General features: G+C 42.3%; 1 protein-coding gene across 1 annotated transcript in view; it reads left to right on the top strand.

Annotated features, from left to right (window-relative positions):
- The first annotated feature begins 1,738 nt into the window (after nt 1–1,738).
- Nucleotides 1,739–21,835, top strand: part of LOC108800797 (cell adhesion molecule 1-like) — a 111,915-nt gene continuing 91,818 nt past the window's right edge. Inside the window, exons 1-2 of the mRNA XM_018572805.1 lie at nt 1,739–1,847; nt 16,505–16,601. Coding sequence (XP_018428307.1) covers nt 1,739–1,847; nt 16,505–16,601 — 206 coding nt within the window. The remainder of the gene's footprint in view (nt 1,848–16,504; nt 16,602–21,835) is intronic.

The raw sequence follows: 21,835 nt of genomic DNA, 5'->3' as shown, positions 1-21,835 counted from the left end.
GCGGTAAAGAATGTAGCAGGAGGGAACCCTGTGGTTGGGGTAATTTTTATTCAACTTCCGGATGTCCAGCATCCACAGGGATTGGTAGATTCCAGATAAATGTAGTTTCTGCTTGCTTGAGAGTTACTATTAAAAACAAGTTTAACAAACGCTATACCCCATACTCTGCCATACCATAACATAAACTCTGTGTTGACTTTATATTAATATTGAAAATAAAGTAATCAAAAGCAAATTGAGACAAATAGACACATTCAGTATTGCTGCTGTAATGCTGTGTGCACTGTGACTGCCTGACAGTGGGACTGGAGATCTATAATATACTGTGCTGTGATCCATGAGCAGTACAGTACTGTACTGGGAGTGATCATTAAGGGGCACTTGTTCACAGACACTCAGTCCCAGAATAATAGAGTGGCAATCACACTCTTCGGCCCTGCTTCTCTTCCCTCCCTTGCTGCAGAGCCCTCTCTCCCTCTCTTACAAGGTCGCAGATTGGCAGAACTAAGTTTGGCCATGATGGATTGACTAAGGTATTTCCCCTATTTTTAGCAGAATAAAGATGTGCAAATGCCAAACCCAAGCTCTAAAGCTGGCCATACACCTATAGGTTTTCCATAGATTTTTTTTCAATCAGCCTATGGTCAGATGGAACAAGTGCTACAGAATCCTTCATCTACGCTAAACTGTGTGGATGGAGGAATCTCCATTTGGGTCAAGCTTCAGTATCTTGCTAGTCTGCCCCACTGGCTCTCACAATACCTGAACAATGCCTGCATCCAATCAGATTGTTCTGGTATATCGACAGCCAGCAGAGCCGACTAGTAAGATACTAACTAAAGCTTGGCCTAGCGGGAGATTCCTCCATCCACACAGTTTAGCGTAGATGGAGGAATCTGTTGAACTTTTTCCATCTGCCCATAGGCTGATATAGAATAAAATCTATGGAAAATCTATAGGTGTATGACCAGCTTTAGTCTTGATAGTCTAAATAATAATTGTGTCTTTCTCAGTAGGTTCTTTAAGCCGGCATTCGTATTGGCGTTATTTAGCCACCCTTTCCTGAGATGCTGTCAGTACTGCAGGGGTGTCTAGAGTTGTATCCAAACCCGTTATAGATAAGTGAATTGCACAGAGACCAGCTAGTAGTGCTGGAGGGTAAGACAGAGCTCTCTCTGTGGTTACATGCTCTGTCTTTCAGTGAGTGACAGTTCTACATTGCATATCAGTACCATGCAGGATATATAAGAGGAAAATATTTCTGACAAAGGTTCTTGTGCACTACTTATGCTCTTCTGGCATAATTTGGGATAATTGAAAGTCACAAACCCATGGAATTCAGACTAAACATATGAAGAGAAAAATGCATTAGCAGGGTTATTTGCATTGAAAATTGCATTTTCTTAAAAATGATCAGCAGATGTAAATATATCGTCATCTGAAATTATATTCATATCTTTTTTTTTTTTAATTCTTTATTTTTCAGTTTTACATTAGTATGAACAGTCTAAATGTACAAACAAAAGAGTTGAGCAGTGCAATACAATACATCGGAACACAGCAGTAACACGCAGAGTGTCAATAGGATTGGACCATTCCACTGGTGTTATATAGTAGCTAGTAAATAGAGATCGTGCACAAGCGCCCCTATCCTTAGGTGTGGTGCCACCACTATGCTGTGGAAAGTTTCATGCTAGCTATGACGTACACAGATGTATAGAGTAAATAGATACATGCTATGTCGGCATCTCGGTGCAGTCAGCTCAAGGAGACAGGAGGAGTAAGAAAGACGACAGAGAAGGATTCTGGAGTTAAGGCAGGAGGAGAGCAGGGAAGGTGTGGTCACAGTAAGGGTTGGCGTAGAAGTATCACGGAATAGGCATTTGGTCGGGCCCCGGCAGGTGAGAGGATAGCGCTGTATCGGTCCCCTGGGGTCAATGCGGCAAGCTAAGTTTAAGGATTCCTGGTTTCGTATCGTATCCCCCCGGTACAGTACCATGTCTCATACTACCGTGAGTGCACCGTACTCCGGGGAGTAAAGGTACTTCAGCCAATAAAACCATGTTTTACGAAATTTGCCGTCTGTGTGGTGAAGTGCCGCGGTTAGCTCCTCCATAACTCGTGTTTCGTCCACTTTACGTAGCGGTATACAAGCCCTGGCAGCATTTACCAGGTGGATGAGCAGAGAGGCGCGGTACTTGGTCCTAGACAGGGAGGATCTGTGGAGCAACAGGGCGGCTGGGTCCCCATCCAGGGACACTCCCGTCAGGTGTTTTATAATCCTTATGACTGCCTCCCAATAGTCCCTAAGGCTAGGGCATGACCAAAAAGTGTGGAGGATAGTTCCCTCCGCCTGACCACATCTCCAGCATGTTGGCGGAGTTTGGGGAAACATTTTGTGCAGTCTAGAGGGTACGAAGTACCATCTGGTCAGTATCTTGTACCCAGTTTCCTGGGTAGCAGTATATTCATATCTTGACTTTTCTTTCACAATTGAAGTTTGACCCTGCTCCCCACCCATCAAGTCTCTGTATTGGTCCTTTTTTGGGCAACTTCACTGATCAATAAGGGACTTCACTGATATCCACTATTTTGGAAAATAAAGAGACGGTAGCAGTCTTTATGTCTGTATTCCCTAATTGTTTAAACATGCAGCTTTTATTAAAAATATCCTTTTTTTTTTCATTTTGTTATCCTTTTTCATCATTTGCTCAGTTTTGAGTTGCCCGAGTTTAAGGCAGAGGACAGCAATTGTGCCATATCCTACTGCAGCCCATCAGAATACTGCTAATTTGATTTGTAGTGATGAGTTACTGCAGCTTATACGTCACTTTATGTTTTATTAAATGAGCTTGTATAGTAGATAATGTCATGAACAAACATGGTCTGTCTTCGCTTTCTACAAACTCTTTAAGTGTCTCACAGTTTTAATTTCGTTAATAGGTAAAAGAACCTCAGCACATTCATCCTGTTTTCTGAAAATCTTTCTTACATCTGTTTCATCGGTTAATAGTAAACTGCAAAGTGAATTTAAATTGCTAATGAGGAAAATATGGAGTATTAATTAAGTACCACAGCACTTCATGTACTTAGTATTAAATATTCAAGTGCTGCTGCATAGCCTTTCAAGTATTAATAAGTAAAAATGCTGCAGGATGTTCCGAGTCACAGACTGGAATGCCATAGCACAGGTCTAGTCATAAATTCTAGAATATCGTAGAGCATTGATATTCCATAGCATACAGGGCTCCTAATGGAAATAAGGTGTAATATACAGCAGCCCGATGCCTAGTTTATCAATGAGTATACTAGCTCCCCATCTCCATTGCAGTCCGCTTTCTGCCTTATTTCTTTAACAGTTTGCTTGCTCAATTGCTGATTATCTCAGGTGCCCTTCCTTTGTACTCCTGTAGAGGGCAGATTGAGGCTATAGCATTGTAGCTTAGCTGGTGACCCGGGGTCTTTTTTTTTTCCAATAATCGTTAGCACAGTTTGTGATCATGTAATCACATCATCAGAAAAATGTCTGTTGCCTTAGTAGGGCTATAAAACACGGCTGGATATAAATATAATATTGTCTTCATGCACACAGTTTTAGTCTTTATGGTTGCATCTTTCCTTTAGTTTCATTTTATGAATCAAAGTATATCTACACACAAAAATGAAAATGTGACATATTGCAGATTACCATTTCCTAAAGCTGGCCATAGCACCGTCCCTTGTTTCTCATTCAGCACCGTAGCCTGAACAAGAAAGAGGCACTTGTTTCCTCTACCCATGTTAAATTACTACCCAGCAGGCTATTGTATACTGACAGTGCTAGGTGTGCCGCTGTAGCAGTGACTGTAGCTGATTGGGGGGGATCGCTAAGGGGGCTACATACTGTTCCAATTGCAAGAGTCAGCAGGACTCGACTGAAATTTGAGCAGTGTATGGTCAGCTTAAGTGTGGTAGCTGTATTGGTTTCCTTTTTTTTTTGGTCAGGCTAACTATGTTTTCTGCACTTACAGAAAGATATCCGTTGATCCCACCAGTATTGCAGTATTCTTCTTGTGTACTGAGCTGAAATCTCAAACAATGTTATAAGCCTTCCCAGTTATCTTCTGAAAAATAACCCCCCTATTTAATTGAGACAAGGAGAGGAGGTGTTTTAGTCCAAATCTAGATAGCCACTTAGGGTGACGATGATGATTCTCCGTGGATACAGTATAGTGAGTGAGCATTACTGGCAAGATCATAAGGTGAAAATAAAGGGTAAAAGAGTCTGAAAAGAAGAAAACAATTGCAGCCACCGCATTTACAGTGTGGCAAATAATTATTTGATCCCTTGCAGATTTTAGCCTCAATCTAACAGCTGTGGCCTCTGATGCTTGTTTACATCCAGTGCTGCAAGTCTTTCTGTCATGGCCGTGCCTACAGCTTCTTCAGGGCTGTGTCCTGCAGCCCCTGAAACAAAGGATGAAGGTGGGAGACGTTCCCATAGACGTATATGGGTGTTTTAATTCACAGGCACTGCCAGAATGTACACACACACTGGAGACCACTGCTGTCCAATAGAAGTATGCATCTGGGGTATACGTTAGGTGGTGTATCTCTTTAATATGGGACCATGTTTAATAATGATGCCGGCATTCCTACATCCCACAGCAATATATTTGGGGGTGCTACCATTAAGAGCTTTAACCTCTAATAAGTAATGCAACTAGGTTTTATTACACAACTCTTTCTAGGGAAAAAAAACACTGAAGTGTTGTCAAAGATGGTAAAGTCGAAGGATGCTATATTTAGGTCTTTTACACATCAGTAAGCAAAGCAGGAAACTGCAGCACCGTGCTATTCTCTCCAAGAAAGAGTATGGAACAGCATATTGGAGGAAGCAGTCATCAACTGCAAAGGGCAGCATAGAAATTTATTGACTGATTGCTAGGGGAATCAGCCTGGCTGCAACATTCGCAAGGGTCTGTAATGTTATTTCAAACCGAAAAAATTTAACATATTGCAGCTTACCAGTAATTACAGTGAGGAAATTAATTATTTGATCCCCTGCAGATTTTGTAAGTTTGCCCACTTACAAAGAAATGAACGGTCTATAATTTCTATCATAGGTGTATGATAGGTGTTTGTTGCCTTGGCGGTATGTTTTGGGTCATTGTCTCGCTGAAAGACCTATCCACGACCCATCTTCAATGTTCTGGCTGAGAGAAGGAGATTCTCATCCTAGATTTTACAATATATGGCCCTGTCCATTGGCCCCACAATGCGGCAAAGTCAGCCTGTACCTTTAGAAGAGGAACAAAGCAAAATGTTTCCACCTCAGTCGGGGTCATGGTCAGCATTTTTCTTCCTCCAAACACGGCGAGTCGAGTTAATGCCAAAGAGCTAAATTTTGGTTTCATCTGATCCTTCTCGGAATCATTTAGATGTTCATTAGCAAACTTCAGAGGGGCCTCTACATGTGCGTTCTTGAGGAGGGGGACCTTGCGGGTGCTGCAGGATCTCAATCCATGGCGTTGTATTGTGTTACCAATGGTTTGTTTGGTGACTGTGGTCCCAACTGCCTTGAGATCATTCAAAAGCTCTTCCCGTGCAGTTCTGGGGTGATCCCTCACTTTTCTCATGATCATCCTTACCCCATGAGGCGAAATCTTACATGGAGCTCCAGACGGAGGGTGATTGGTTATTTTGTATTCCTTCCATTTGCGAATAATCAATCCAACAGTTGTTTCCTTCTCCCCAAGCTTCTTGCTGATAGTGTTGTAGCCCATTCCAGCCTTGTGCAGGTCTACAATCTTGTCCCTAACGTCCTTTGACTGCTTTTTGGTCTTGCCCATGGTGGTGAGGTTTGAATGGAAAAAGAGATTCTGTAGACAGGTGTCTTTTATATACATATCGAGTTGTTGTTAGGAGCACCTTTTTAAATTGACAGGACTAATCTATGTACCACATAGCCAGTCTGTGGGAGCCAGAATTATTTTTGGTTGCTAGGGGATCAAATACTTATTTTACTCGCTGAACTTCAACTCAATTTATAACATTTGTATCATGTGTTTTTTCTGGATTTTTGGTTGATATTCTGTCTCGATCCTTTAAAATTCACATTTGATAAAAAAATTATAGACCTTGCATTTCTTTGTAAGTGGGCAAACTTAAAAAATCTGCAGGGGATCAAATAATTAATTTCCTCACTGTAAGTACTGGTAAGCTGCAATATGTTACATTTTTGTTTTTCGGTTTGAAATAACATTACAGGCCCTTGTGAATGTTGCAGCCAGGCTGATTCCCATAGCAATCAGTCAATACATTTCTATGCTGCCCTTTGCAGTTGATGACTGCTTCCTCCAATATGCTGTTCCATACTCTTTCTTGGAGAGAATAGCACGGTGCTGCAGTTTCCTGCTTTGCTTACTGATGTGTAAAAGACCTAAATATAGCATCCTTCGACTTTACCATAATTAACAACACTTCCGTGATTTTTTCCCCTAGAAAGAGTTGTGTAATAAAACCTAGTTGCATTACTTATTAGAGGTTAAAGCTCTTAATGGTAGCACCCCCAAATATATTGCTGTGGGATGCAGGAATGCCGAGCATCATTATTAAAGATGGTTCCATATTAAAGTGATACACCACCGAACCTACACCCCAGATGCATACTTCTATTGGACGGCAGTGGTCTCCAGTGTTTGTGTACATTCTGGCCGTGCCTGAGAATTAACACACCCATTTACGTCAATGGGAACGTCTCCCACCTTCATCCTTTGTTTCAGGGGCTGCAGGGCACAGCCTTAAAGAAGTTGTAGGCATGGCCATGACAAAGACTTGCAGCACTGGATGCAAACAAGCATCAGAGGCCACGGCTGTTAGATTGAGGTAATTATGTATCAGTGCAAGGGGAGAATGAGTTGGGTCAGGTTAGGGTAAGAAAGAAAAATGGATAAGCGCACTTTGTTTTAAACTGCACTTATCCTTTAATGTATTTTTGATAATCATCTTTCCATTTCAAGCTGCAGCTACTGTGGGCCAACGCTAAGCCTAGAAGCTGAAATAGTCTTCTGCAGATCGCTCTATAAGAGACTGGTGTAGAAACAAATGTAAACACTATGCTTCTACATAGTGTTTACTTCAGGAGTGTAATGACACCACAGCATTTTCTGTCAGTATGGAACCTCTGTCCAGTATCTCCCTGCAGTTACAAATTACTGCTATAGTCATCTTTTGCAGCAAATTATGTAAACATGTTGGAAACAATTGCATATTTTTTTGCTGTTGTTACTATTCTTTAAAAAAAAAACAAGAAATTACAAAAGTGTATCCACATTTGCTACCAAATTAAAGCATTATCTGTCCTGAAGAAAACGATGTATAATACATTAGCGTAGACTTCAAAACCTAAAATATATAATGGCCATAACCAAGCTGAAACAAACAAAAGGCCTGGGGACTCCAGTGGTTAAACGATTGCCCCAAAACAAGCATACAGTCCGTAAAATCAGAATTCTTTATAAACAACCTATGTATTTCTCTCATTGCAGTTTTTTCTTTAAGATGACAATGGTACTTGACTGATAAAATATAGTTAACACGTGCTGGGGGGATTAAGAAAGCAATCAATACACTGCATCAATGCTTTGTTTTATTAATGTGTTGCCTTCTTTGCTGAGATGAGAATGTTGTTTAGCCTGCCTTTTCCTTGTATCAAAGATCCTGGTAACCCCTGCCTTTCTAGAAATGTGCAGTCTTTCATGGTGTCCCATAATGTCAGGTGTGTTCACATTTATTTAACAGAGATAGGTTATGCAATTTTAAAGATCGGAGACCCTTCTATTCATATTGTCCTGAACATGGCCCACCCCAGAGTTTTGGATAGAACGGTGATTGAAACCTCTGTTTTTAATGCTGTTTCCTGCTGGTAAGATTTAAGCGATCATTGTCACCCGGACATAAAGTGACGGGAAGTCCAAAATGTTACAGTGCTCACCAGAACAGGGGCACATGGGAACCCTTCCAATAGGGGCATCAGTTTCAGTGACAAATGTCTAAGAGTGAATTTACCCTCACTTTGGATAGGTTTCCTTTAATTTTCTCGGGGCATAAAACAAAGGGAAATCTCTCCAACAACACACAGACAAAAAAAACAAATAACCGATGAGTTTAACCATAATAACCTACTGTACCCCAAAAAAGCTTCAGATATAATTTAATAATCTGTTTCTTTAAAGGGTATCTGACAGACCATGAAAAAAACATCTCCCCACTTTTGTCTGCTCACATGAGCCCTGTCTTTAGTACGCCAGTAGACCTTTTTTGTTCTGTTGACATGCAGCAATGTGCATATCATTAGGTTCCTTTTAAAAGTAATAGGATACTTTTCTGAAGGCTGCTAGTTGCCGTCAACATGCAGTTACAATGCAGCAAAGACATGGCACAGTAAAAACCTTGAGAATGGCATAATAGCATGGCAGGTTGTAAGTGTACGTCAGGTAAGGCTTGTTTTTAGAAAGGCCAGATTTATACGCAAATGCAATGTCACCAGGCACTGCCTCTGTGGAGTTCTGCTCCCAAATGAGAGCAGGACATTAAGCTAATTTTACGTAAGTGTCCTAAAATAGGTAAACGGTTATTAGCAAAACCTTCAGCATTAATGCCTCCCCTACCTGTCATTGTCTAAATATATAAAATGCTAGCTCAACGTATTTAATCCTTTCCTCTTACCGAGTGCCCTCTTTCCTGTACATCTCAGAGCTGCTTATGCTTTCCTCTATTATACTCCTAATTTGAAAGTATTGTGAAGTAATGTCTTTGTAATTGGCAAACAGAAATGATCTGATCATCTTAAATTGGCAGGTACTGGAATTTCCAGCGACTCTTAATGTGTAATTCATTTATTCAAACTTAATGTCCATTAACATTTTGTGAGAACTCGTTAGCTTTAATAATGCATTTCTACCTTTAGCTTCAGCCACCAAAAGCCAGATTTAGATCAAAGAAATGAAGCTCCATGAGATAATAAGACTTCCTTGGCTCCTGATGTCTCTGGCCTTTCTGCTGCCCTTCATGTCAGTGACAGTAGCGTAGAGAGTAGTGGTGTTGGAATGAATCCAGTCAAGCACATCTTAATGTGTAGAGGAATTTCATGTTGTATGCTGTACTAAAGACAGGGCTCATGTGAGTAAACATAATTTTTTTTAAATTAAAAGGAGTTGTCCACTATGGTTTGAAAGATAACAGAGGATTCAGATTAATAAGACCATGACAGAAGGGGGAAGGGGGTTGAGTCGTTACCGTGCTAGCTGCAGTTTTCTTTAAGAATGTACTATATGAATGTCAAACCATTGCAAATTGTTTAGCAGTTTACATTTTTTTGTACTACCAGTGTCTGAATGTGATCATCTTAAAGCCCAACTAAAGTCTCACACTTTGTATTTGTTCTTTACAGTCTTTTAACACTGGGTGGTAGGATTTATTGCTTATTTTGAAATTTGTAAATGCCCTAAAATACCCCTTTCTCTTAAGCCAGCCATTGTTAATTTGATTTCCCCCTTAACCTTCCTGGCGGTAATCCCGGTAATTACCAAACGCGGTAACCCCAAGCCACACTCGGGCGTCTTCCGGGTTCCTTCCCTGCGAGCGCCGGCATTGCAGGGTGGCGGAACCGGCGAGAAATTCAAAAGTAAAAAATACTCAGATAATCATACCGCCAGGGAGGTTAAAATGCTAAACAGCTTTAATAGAGGAATCCCCACTGACAGCTATTATAGCGAGGAGCCGCTGTCCCTCATCTGTTGAATACCTACACCCAAACTTTCAATTAGTGCCTCTGACTGTCCCAGAAAGCAGACAATTTGCAGCCAGGGATGGCGTTTTCTGGATGCATACAAACTGGATGCAACTAATTGTCTAGCCTGAATGCAACCATAGGAAAGAGTGCCTCTTAATGCATTTGCAATATTTTTTCAGGTTTTAGCCCCAGCAGCCTCTCCGCCCATCTGGAAGAGGCTTTAAGTTGGCCATACACTGCTCGAATTTTGACCAAGCTGCTGGCACCACTCCATTCAACAAAAGTCAGTTTTTCAGTCGACTTTTGTCGAAGGACGTGGGCCAAAAATTGCCCATTGAACAGTGACTGCAGCCAATTAGCTCCAATTACTGTTTGGGTCTTTTGACAGCTGCGGATGTTGGGTTTCAGAATCCAGTATCCCAGCAAAGCATATTTCTCTACCATGCTGTTTTGTGTGAATGGAGGAATCAAGCAGTTTAACCAGAAAAATCATACAGTGTATAGCCTGCCTTCAATTACAGAGTGTGCTGTGCAGCGGGGGTTAATCTCTGATGCCTATTACACTGCGCTGTTATGTTTAGACATGTTGTACCACTACTATTACATGTTGTTATACAATGTGTCTGTCTAATTATCTTTTTCTGTTCTGTTAATGGACCCTTAATGTAAAATATATTATCAGTATTTGTCTGTCTGTTTATATCTTGTAACTGTATATGTATGTTGGATCAGCCCCATTTGCCCAATATGCCTTTCTCTCTGCTATGTAGGCTGCACAGTGGTTGTGCTTTAGGGCCCCGTGAGAGAAAATCCAACATTTTGAGCTGTCACCAGAACAGCATTAGTGGGGAAATCTTCTGTCTGGCAGCCTTCAAATAGACAAAAATGTGGGAGATTCCCCTCATTCCTGTTTTGCCCAACAGCAGCCAAATAGAAAGAGGGGAGATTGCCCCTCGCTTCCTGTCCTGCCTGAAACCAAATGGACAGGAAGTGGTAAGATTTCCCCTCTTTTCCTGGATTGGGGACAGTCTTTTACTAGACAGAAAGTGAAGGCAATTGTATTTAGCACCTGCATCTGCTTGATACCCGAACAGTGATTGCATCTGAAAAGGTGCAGTCACTGTCCAATTTTTAATCCGACTATTGTGGAGCCGGGGTGTTTCTTGCAGGGCTGGAATCGGCCGCAATTCGAACCATCTAAGGCCAGCATTCCCTTTTGTATAGTCCCCTATCCTCGTCTGCTCATCTCATTGTCCCTGTTTGTGTGACCTCTCTTGCTCTCTGTTGTCCTCTTCTCCCCGTTTGCTCTCCCCTGTTGTTCAAGGTCAGATTGCGATGGCAATAAGACTTTAAGCAGTAATGTGTCTCTTTAGAGGGCTGTGCTCCTGTGTCTGAAGCTTCTCTGCTTGGTCTGCTCTCCTGAGCTATGTGCCACCCCTCCTCCATGTACTGCACAGAGCTGCATTGTGCACCCAAGCTGAGAACAGGCCATTACTGCCCTGGCGCACACACTGTATCTCGCCATTATATATGACACTCAGACGGATGTATCTGTGTGGAACATGGCACAGATCTGTAGCTTCACCTCAGCATGAAGGCAAATGAGTTTCCTTCAGCCGGAGCTGCTTCAAGTATGAAACTCGGTCTGCAGAAATAGATTTTGTGTTAGTGTGATATCAGTACAACCTGCTTGTATTTCCTCCCAGCCTGCACTCTTCTTGCTCCCGCTTCTCATCTTGATAGCTTCTTTGTATGTGCATGGATCGAGACCTGTATTGCCAGATGGAAGGCAGAGACATTGCACAGCCACAAGGCTTTCTATATTAAGAGCTCATAACCTGACAATCTACTCTGTTGTTATGGGTGGGAATAGATCCTCCTTTAGGGTCCCTTCAATCCAGTAAGCTTTGCCAGCTTTAGTGCACTGAAAACACGCCATGTCGGAGGTAGCGGTGCCTTTCTCACCAGGGCGATATAAAATTTATGGAGTCTTTCCTCATAGTACATTATTTTTCACAGCTTTGGCACAGGAAGTGTGTGAAAAGCACCCGTGCCTTCCCCATATGTCACCTATCCCTAACACTCATTATCCTAACAGTTAACCCAATTACTACATAACCTTAATTGACTCCAATTTTCCTTTGCAAATGTTTTAAAATACCATCTTTGATTAGGGTAAATGTTCCTCTTTTGTTCTCTATAAAGACATGACTGATTGATAACAGCAACAACTTCCATTACAAGTGTCCCCATGCAGACTTGTAGTGCAGGGGAAGAGGGACATGTGTCTGCCCAGGTCTGTAAGATTATGGAGTGCCCTGGGAAGCATGATCAAACTCTGCTGCCTTTGCGGCTTCACAATAATGGAGGTTGTTGGTACAGTATGCATCTGGCTGCATATCTATCCTGTAACACTAAATCCAATTTACCTTTATTTACATATTAGATTGTTTTGGAGCGGGTTGAACGTTAAAGCCCATCTCCAGGCAAATAAAAAAACTTACCTTTGCAGTGTGGCTAACCCCACCCTGCAAGGGTTAAGTGCTCCTTTTGTCAAGGGGACACTAATAAAGCTGTTATACTTACCTGATCTTCAGCCTCCGCCAGCTTCCTCCCGGCTTTTAGATTGGTCCCCACAGCCTCTTCTCCATTTTGCTCCAGCAGTCTAAGGAGCGCTGATGTCATCACGTCTAATGCAAGTCCATTGACCTGCATTAGACGTGAGGATGCCTACGGACATTCCAACATCCAGTGCGGAGGGGAAGAAGTAGTGAGCACTGACCACTGCGTGGAAACCGGGTTGAGGTAAGTAAACCAGCTTTGTTTGAGTCTCCTAGAAAAAATGAGCACTTAAAGTAGTACTAAAGGGTGGGTATTTTTTTACCTTAATGCATTCTCTGCATTACCAGCACTTTTCCAGCAAACCAGCACTTTTCTAACACCTCCGTCCCTTCCACACTTACCTGCAGCCTCTTGTATGCTCTGCCATGACCAGGAAGATACTCAGGGTTCCCTGAACGTCTTGGTTGTGGGGGCGGGTACTGAGGGCAGGGGAGCCATAGGCTCCTTCTGCCATCAGTCAAACTGTGACTGCAAGGGTGGGGGCGTGGCCAGCCACATGTTGTGTGCGCTTATGAACACACATAGCTAGGTGGAGGCACTTCTGTTAGTGCCTCCACAGTGGCCGGCTAGCTACTGTGGAGGCACCCGGGTTTAGCGGTTTGGATACCACTAGAGGACGAGGAAATTAAAAAACGTACTTCAGCCAGTGCTACCTCAACTATGAAACCCGGTCTGCAGAAATAGATTTTGTGTTAGTGTGATATCAGTCCAACCGGCTTGTATTTCCTCCCAGCCTGCACTCTACTCACTCCCGCTTCTCATCTTCATAGCTTATGTGTACGTGTGTGGATCGAGACCTGTATAGCCAGATGGAAGGCAGAGGCATTGCACAGCCACAAGGCTTTCTATATTAAGAGCTCATAACCTGACAATCTACTCTGTTGTTATGGGTGGGAATTGATCCTCCTTAGGGTCCCTTCAATCCAGTAAGCTTTGTCTATGGACACACACAGCTAGGTGTGGGCACTGAAGTGAGTGTGTACGCATGGGTGTCTCCACAGTGGCCGGCTAGCTTGAGGAGAGGAAATAAAAGGTTTTTTAAAGTAAATCTGGCAACAATAAATAGAAAAAGTAAAAAAAAGAAACAAAGGTTTACTGCCACTTTAAACCTTGCAATACGAGGGAAGCCCCACTGCAAGGGTACATTTTTTTCCCTTTGCCTGGAGGTGGGCTTTAGCGAATTCAATGCAGCCATGTTTACAGCGGGAAAGACTACACTCGTATGAAATAGAGGGTGGAGCTTGTCATCTGATATCTCTAATTTTAGCAGGTTTTAATGAGATTTGGGATTTTGATGGGATGACAGCTACCATAGCATGTAATGTTTGGCACCTCTGCTGTACATATATCATACTTTACACTTCTACATACTAACTTGCTCTATGCCCCATCAGCATTATTTATATATGCAAACATATGTCAAAACCAATAAGCGCACCAGTGTGATTCATAACTCAATTTCATACTTCCCTTAGTGGTCCCTTGTGTCACTTTTCAGCATGTTTTATTAAGAGCGCTCAATACATCATTATAACTAGCCGTGGCCTTCTGGTGATGATAACTTGGCGGTTTATTTAGCAGCTATAACAGTTACATATGATAAGTGACCCTATCATACTCTTGTGTAATAACTATCAGCACCACTTCCTCATGACAAAAGGTTTTGCAGATACTCCACTTGGACATCTGAAAAATGTTACTTGTCATGTCAAGTACACAGCAAAATATTTCTGAGCCCATTCACCCCTGTGGTTAAACCAAAAAAAAATATCAGTATTTCCATTCGCGTTTTAGGTGCAGTATTGTGAGATTTTTGCATATGTGTTAAAGCCCAATTTAATTTTTTGTTTAATGCAGCTAAATACATTTCAGGTGCATCGAATCAAAAGGTGTACAAAGTCTTACTGTCTGTTTTCAGGGGGCAGCCACCGACTAAGTAAAAAAGATTGACCCTGCCAGCATGCTGCAAAAATGGACTGTTCCCCTCTCTGTGTTGAAGCAGTGGTTTATCTATCCTACATGCCCCCAGCTGAGTCAGACCTACAGCTCTACAATCAGCAAAGCCCTTGCTCTCTGATGATTGGAGAGATCTGGCTCTGACTCATTAATGAGGATGGGGTGTGTCAGACTTCTACAGAGAGACCTCTGCTTTCATACAACGATCCTTCTCTGTGGCATAGCTGGGGACAGGCTTTTGATGCACCTGGAATGTTTGTAGACAACTCAGAATTTCAGGCAAAACTTTTATTAACCCCTGCAGTGGGGCTACCCCTGCACTGCAAGGGTTAACTGCTTGCTGTGGTCTAGGGAGCAAAATAAAAAGAGTTATACTCCCCTGATCCTCGGACCATCCTCGGAGTCGGCGTGCTCATGGAGCCTCTCTCCCCCTACACTGCAGCCGTGTAAGGATGCTCGAGTCGTCACGTTCTATACAGGGAGGAGGATTTATCAAGACTGGAGCAGACAAAATCTGGAGCAGCTGTGCATGGCGACCAATCAGCTTCTATCTTTTTCAAATCTTAACTGTACAAACTGAAGAGAGAAGCTGATTGGTCGCCATGTGCAACTGCTCCAGATTCTGTCTGCTCCAGTTTTGATAAATTCCCCCCACAGTTTATAGACGTGAGGACGTCTAGAGACCTACCATCGCTGCAGTGGAGGAGGAGACAGGGTGGAGGGAGCGTTGTCACAGCTGTCTGGCTCCAGATATTGGAACCCTATTGCAAGGGTTAATAAGTTTTGCCCGGTTCTACTTTAAATTTATAGTTCAATTGGGTTTTACGTGCAAAAAAACACAAGTGCAAGATTATATATTTCTCAGCCATTTCCTGCTAACGTAATACATTAAAATGCACTATGTACACTATATCCATCCATACTGATGGTGTGCGTGTGGATAGCAATGCCTAAACTACAGCATCATGGATTTTTAAACATTACCAAAATGCAGTGCTCGGACACACAGTTGTGCTACTTTCTACAATAGAGTTGGAGATTTAAATAAGCACAACCTAGCTGATTTTCCACTGATGATTACTTAGCAATGGCAACATGTTTTCACAGTGTAAAAGCCATCTGTGCATTGATTCAGTCTCCTCAACAACAACATAGTGACACTCCCTTTCATGTAACAGATTCAAGGAAATACCTTAGGCTGAACTATAAAGTGGAGGGTGTGTAGTAGAATGAAATAGAAATGTCACCTTCATGTCTGCTGTTTCTGAAAATCCTCATATGGCTGCAAATGTGTAATAAGGCCTTCAGTACTCATCCATCCACATTATTACCCGGCCTCTCTTTACTTCTCACTAGCAGCAGGCAGTGTGTGAGAATCTACATTGTAGGCAAGAAATCTGAACTTCAGGCAGATATTAAAAAAACTCAAATAAATGCAGATATATATTCGTAGTCACCTAAGAGATATAGGATTTCAGGTTAATATCTCTAAGAGATCTGGCCAGAATTTTCCCAGGTCTGTTACCAAATTCATCTTTTAGAAATGTTTAGTAATGACAATCTACAAACACATACTTTTTTTTTTTTTTTAAGCCCGTGGAACGTGCATCTAAACAAACTTCCCCCTGTGAACAAAAAAAGTGAACCGTGAGATCACAGCACACAAAAACGTGCACAAGGGTGCTTGGTCCTTCCAAAGAAGGGACCTCGATTCCCGACCCCCCGGGGCGCAAGGCTCCTGACAGGGTTTGAGACTGTTGGTCCACCAACCCGAAGGCCGCTGGACCCTGATCCTTTGGGGACCTGCCAAAACAGGTCCCTCACAGTACTAGGCAAGGGGCTCTCCCAAAGAGAGACTCCCTCCTGGGTGGGAGGAGACCGAGAACCCTATATAAGGGCACAGAGTCTCCTCCCAATCAGGAACAAGGCCCCGAAGGAACCTGCATCCGCTGCATCTGTGGGTCAAAATTTTAAATAAAAAAGTGCCAATGTTATACAGTATGTGTTGCATTAGTGCGTTTAACTTTTTGCCTGCCATTCAGTCTTAAGTTTATAAACAAAAAGTATGTAATGTAGCTTGATGTATCCATAATTATTGTGACCATATAGATATATACATAAGTAATATTTTTCCTTCTTTATTTGTTACAGTTAAACCAGTGGTGGTGGTGTCGGTGAACTATCCACAGGGCCTGACAAGGGAAGGAGAAGCTCTGGAGTTAATCTGCAGAGTCATTGGCAAACCCAGGTAAATTGTGAATAATGTGCTGTCATAGGAATGTTTAGACTATAGGAATCCTTTTTATGTTGTTGGACCCTCCCTGCTGTCATGGACTGAGATGGATAGAGGCCACGGGCAGCCTTCACATCTGCGGTAAGTACGTGTGGAGACCCGCGTGAGCTTACTGAGGCACACTCATAATAAACATGATAATATATGTCAGCAGGGCAATGGTCAAATGGTAATGAGGTGCAGTATGGCTCAGTCACATTATTCTTTGTCCTTAGTAGACCTGCATTGCTCATACAAATTTGTATTGTACATTATCTCATGTATAAGCTGTGGCAAAAGCTGCAACATGTACACATAGATCTGCGTTATATCGTTACGTGGAATTGACCACTTGTGTCGGGGTCAAATGAAAAAGAAGAATCTGGTTTATTATTGCAAATGTTTTTCTATTGCAGACACTTACACAGCAGCCCAATATCTGTTGTTATAATTATTCCAATGACAGTCCTCAGTGAAGGACAGAAACCAGAATTTAAGTCCATTTATATTAGGTGAACAAAGAATTCAGCGGCATGAAGCAGACAGTGTCAGTTTGATTTTGTGCTGGCATTCATTTGTAGAATGGTGGTATTCTTCACTGAAAGTCTCTCATTACATGCACTGTCAAGCAAAATGAGGTAGCACCTCTGCCTGCGATTGGTCATGTTTCTTGTGAAGAAGAGGTTCGCTTGTGATTTAGGCAGGCGTGATTGGATTAACTGTTTTAGTCTCAAGTCTGGAGTCTCTATTGATTTCCAAAGCTGCCCGCATCATGCTTTGCCGACAAATAGTAATGATTCTGCATCTGCGTGCAGGTAGACCTCTGAGAAAGGTCAGCCATTGAAGTCACAATTGGCGCATCAGGAAATGTCTTTTTCAGCAGTTTTAGCAATCAATATGCATATCTGCATTATCAACGACTCTTCCTGAGCTGCCTTACATCTGGTGCAATAGTAGTGACCCAAATATGTTTTGAAGCTTGTTTAAATGATGTTCCTATTGAAATCATCCTGGGAATGTCTGCTGGTCCCCATAGATTTTACATCAGCCAGATAAAGCACTGATCTTTTTATGTCTGTGGCAAGCTTTATTATACTCTTTCAATTCGGTTAATCTGATTAGCCATATCCTAATTGCTTGTGTGTCTCAGCCCCTCTTCCTGGCTTCATCCTGTGCAGTCTATCTCCCTTGTCGATCCTCAGTTACATAAGCTTGCAATATTGGATCTCTTTATGGCGCCCTGTACATAACTCTGCAGACAGTTTTCTAAGAGGAAGGTCAGATTGTGCCTTTGCAATTGACCACCCTCCCAAGTCTAAGGGCAGCTTTAGGGCCTGGGTCGATGAGCTTTTGCTGACTTCAGATGGGTTTTGCATTCCATTAAAAGTCAATGCCAATGTAAAACCTGTTGAAGTAGGTCATAAGGAGGTCAAGTCAGACGCACCTGTCATTGAATTGGGATGGGTCTCAGATGCATCTCAGATAGATGTAAAATTGATACCTTTACGTTAGCCCAATGACACAGGTTCTTAGGGTGACAGAATGATTTGAAGAATGATTTAGGAATCAGAAGTGTTCATTGTTTTACACAGTTTGTCAAATAAAGAGGATATTCTGTGTTTCCAGCAATTGATCTCTCCATTATCACTGTTCTGTGTCATAACCTCTGCCAAGCTGGATAAAAGTGCATGCTGGGTCATGGCAGTCCTCGAGCTATTGAAACAAGAATGACTAGATATACAGTATGAATACGAATCTCTTGTTTAGTGAGCGATCTGATAGTATATGGCCAGTCCATATGGCTGCCTCTATTTATCTGTCCCCAAAAAAGGGTATAAAATTCATTTCAGTACAGCGCTGCATGACGGAATAAATGTCAGTCAAAGTACCGCAGCGCTGAATACTGAAAAATGGCCTGGATGGGAAGGGGGTTTAACACCGCGGATGTCAACTGGTTAAAGCTGGCAGATCTCCAGGCAGATGTAAAAGAAACAAATAAATGCATTCGTGCCCATGAACACAATATTCATTGAATTTATTTTAAATTCAAGCAATACCTGAATTTGATCTGGTATCAGCTTCTTTTAATCCCCGTGCAGCAGAATTCAGACTTTGAGAGGACGAAGCAACACAAAAGAGCCAGTCAGTTGTGCTAACAAGGATCATGTTAATAGGAGATGAGAGCAGAGTGACATAGAAATGAACCCTTTAGTGAGCTGCTTCTCCTTTCACCATCCAGCCACTGACTGGGGGTGGGACAAGCCGTGTGGCAGAGAAAAATCAGGGCTGCGCAAATCTCAGAAATGGATGGAAATATAAAATCATTTAGGAAGTAAATTAGCTCCCATATTTGTAATCAATCAGTTTATTTAGCTTTTTTTCCTGGAGTTCAGTTTGGTTCAGTTTAGTTATTTGTTACTAGTGTTGGGCAAATCAGGCAAAATTCAGTTAGTTGTACGCTCAACAAACCTGCTGAGAAGTTTTCAAACACCATACATAGTGCCGAACCCCATTGAAGTCTGTGGGAGTTCAGTTTTTTTTCTGTCTTTTTTAAAGCAGATTTATAAGCTTTTGTTAAACGTTCTTCCACCACTAAATGACAGATTTCCAGCTGATGCTTGTTCACAGACATCGGCCGGGGGGTCTGGCGGGCAGAATGCCCATTTTGTTTGCTGGCTGAACTGTAAACCGACTGTGTTCAGGTCAGAGAAATGTTCAACCCGAACCTAAAGCTCACCCCTATTTGTTACCAACTACATATTGATCTGCACTGGGAGCCTAACCAACCAACTTAACTGGCCATCAGAAGGTCTTTTGTATAGAGGTGCTAGCAACTTGCAAAGTCTCGGCTTGTAAGACATTATCACTGTCATGCTGACTTCCTTGCTGTGTATATAACAATAGAAAGCATATTCTTTACTGGAGCATGTTGTGACAAAGTGCATAGAGCTAGATTTTAAACCTCGCTCTCATCTCTCCACAAAGCAGACCGTAGTAGGGAAGGGAGGTGATGGGCGCCTAGTTTTTACTGTGTGCTGCCCAAAAGTTTTCTACCTTAGCCAAACTCCAGGCACATTTAAAACCGGCACAAATGAATGCAGCTCTGTGTTCATCAACACATGTTTTTTTTTTTCTCTTAACGAAAGCAGTGCAAGTTCCTAAATTTAACATGGTATCAGCCTCTAGCAGTGCTTAGAGAGTGTGCGGGAGGAACGGGGAACACAAGGAGCCATTCAGTTGTTTTAAGGTGGAAAAGAGCATGCTGATTGGAGGACAGAGTGTTAGAGAGGAGCTCATCAGTCTGCTGCTTTTCCTTTCACTGTCTAGTCACAGGGTGGGGAGGGGACCTGTGAGGCTCCATTCACAAATCTTTCATCCGCACAGATTCAGCTTGTTTGCAGCTATTATATAGCCGCGAACGTGCGGCATCCGTCAACGGATCGCGCTTGGACTATTTTGCAGACCGTGCGGCCACCGTAAAAGCCTGAACAATCCACATTAAAGTGCATTGTTTTTCTATTTAGAGCAGCTCCGCGCATATTCAGCCGGCCGGATATATGCAGACTCCAGTGTGAATGGAAGAGAAGACAGAGGGGGCGCCTTTCCTGGTGCAGATCAAATTTATTTTCAATGGTCATAGATAAAACATAAGGTACTCACAAACATAGGTGAAAAACAGCCATAAAATGAAAGCTGGCAAGCAGATGGACATCCACTGGGGGGATCCTGTGTGCGGGTGGCATTGACGCGTTTCCGGGGCATGCCCCCTCGTCATGTTCTGACGGGATCCGCTCCGGCTGCGTCGTCTCAGTATATTGTGAGCTGTAGCTCGCGGTATACTGATCTTAGGGTAACGGGAGGACGCTAGTTTGTGTCCTCCCGTTACCCTAAGGAGAACTATGGGGAAAAACACTGACCCCATAGTTCTCCTTTAATCCACATTTAAATAGTGTATAAACCTTTTGACTTTAATATTACTTTAAGCTGGCTATGCACTGTTAATTTGAATGGTCATTTGAAATTGTGTCAGATCCAATCTTCCCATCATCAAAGCCCTTAAATATTTGTCCAGACATGTTACCTGAATAGGACCCAGGATGTTTCTTTGTGCCTAGCACAATATGTTGATTTTTTTTTTTTCCCCGAACGGAAATCAACATTCATGGTTAGATTTTCATTCGTTCAGATTAAAAAAAGAGATAAAAGAAAATTCTTAATTCTTGCGCTTTCAATTTTTCTCATCCCTACTGTCAAATACGAACATTGATTAGACCCCCACTAACCATTATAATGTCAAGCAAATGTTCCAAAAACTAACATTTTCAGAGAAAATTCTACAAGTGTATGGCCAGCTTTATTCAGGAACACTGGCCACACATAATATGGGATTGTTTGTCATTCAGTGGCTTTCATGAATGAATCATATCTTACAGAAGTCAACTGTACTAAACATACTGTTCAAGTAACAAACAATTGTTTTTATTTAAATCGGGAAATACAATGACAGTCCGCCATGTCTGTTTCTTTGTTGTATCCAATTATTGTTTTTAAATGATTGAATCTGTGATTGATCTATCTCCTTGTTATGCATTTCATCAGTATTGGGTAAAAAGGATGGAGAGTAATCACTACCATCAGAAATGATCATTCATTGCTTTGACTGTATTAACCGAAACCTGATTGGCTTTCTGCTCTTTGGCTCATCATCATTGTCACTCTTTGCATTTCTCTTACTATAAGCCAGTGAATCTATCCATTCTGACATAACATGGCTTAATGAGAGCACCATTGTATCAGAAAGTATATTTAAGTCAGTGTCTTTCAATGTTTTTTAGCCATAGCGTGTAAAAAAACATAAATGTGAAAATAAAGTAAAGTAAAGTAAAAGTAAAAAACAATGTGTGCCCCCCTCCAAAAAAAAATAAAAAATCAATAACTAACCCGTATCCTAGACCAGGGCTCAAAATTCCCACTCGCCCCCTCGCAATTTGCGAGTGAAAATTGCGTGGGGGCGAGTGGAAATGAAGCCATTGAGTCAGGCACTCAACTCCTGGATGGACTCCTGGACCTCCTCGGGGCGGCTTCTCTCCTCCTCACCGACATTAAGACAGCGCTACCTCGTCTGTGCGCAGGAGGGAGCGCTGCCTGCTGTCAGGATGGCCGAGCGGTGAGGGGGAGAGAAGCCGCGCCCCCAGCTGTCAGGATGGCCG

This window comes from Nanorana parkeri, unplaced genomic scaffold, assembly GCF_000935625.1.
Source record: "Nanorana parkeri isolate BGI_ZX_2015 unplaced genomic scaffold, ASM93562v1 scaffold2138, whole genome shotgun sequence".
Taxonomy (NCBI): Eukaryota; Metazoa; Chordata; class Amphibia; order Anura; family Dicroglossidae; genus Nanorana; species Nanorana parkeri.
Note: the sequence above shows the minus strand (reverse complement) of the source record. Positions and strands in the feature narration are given on the sequence as shown.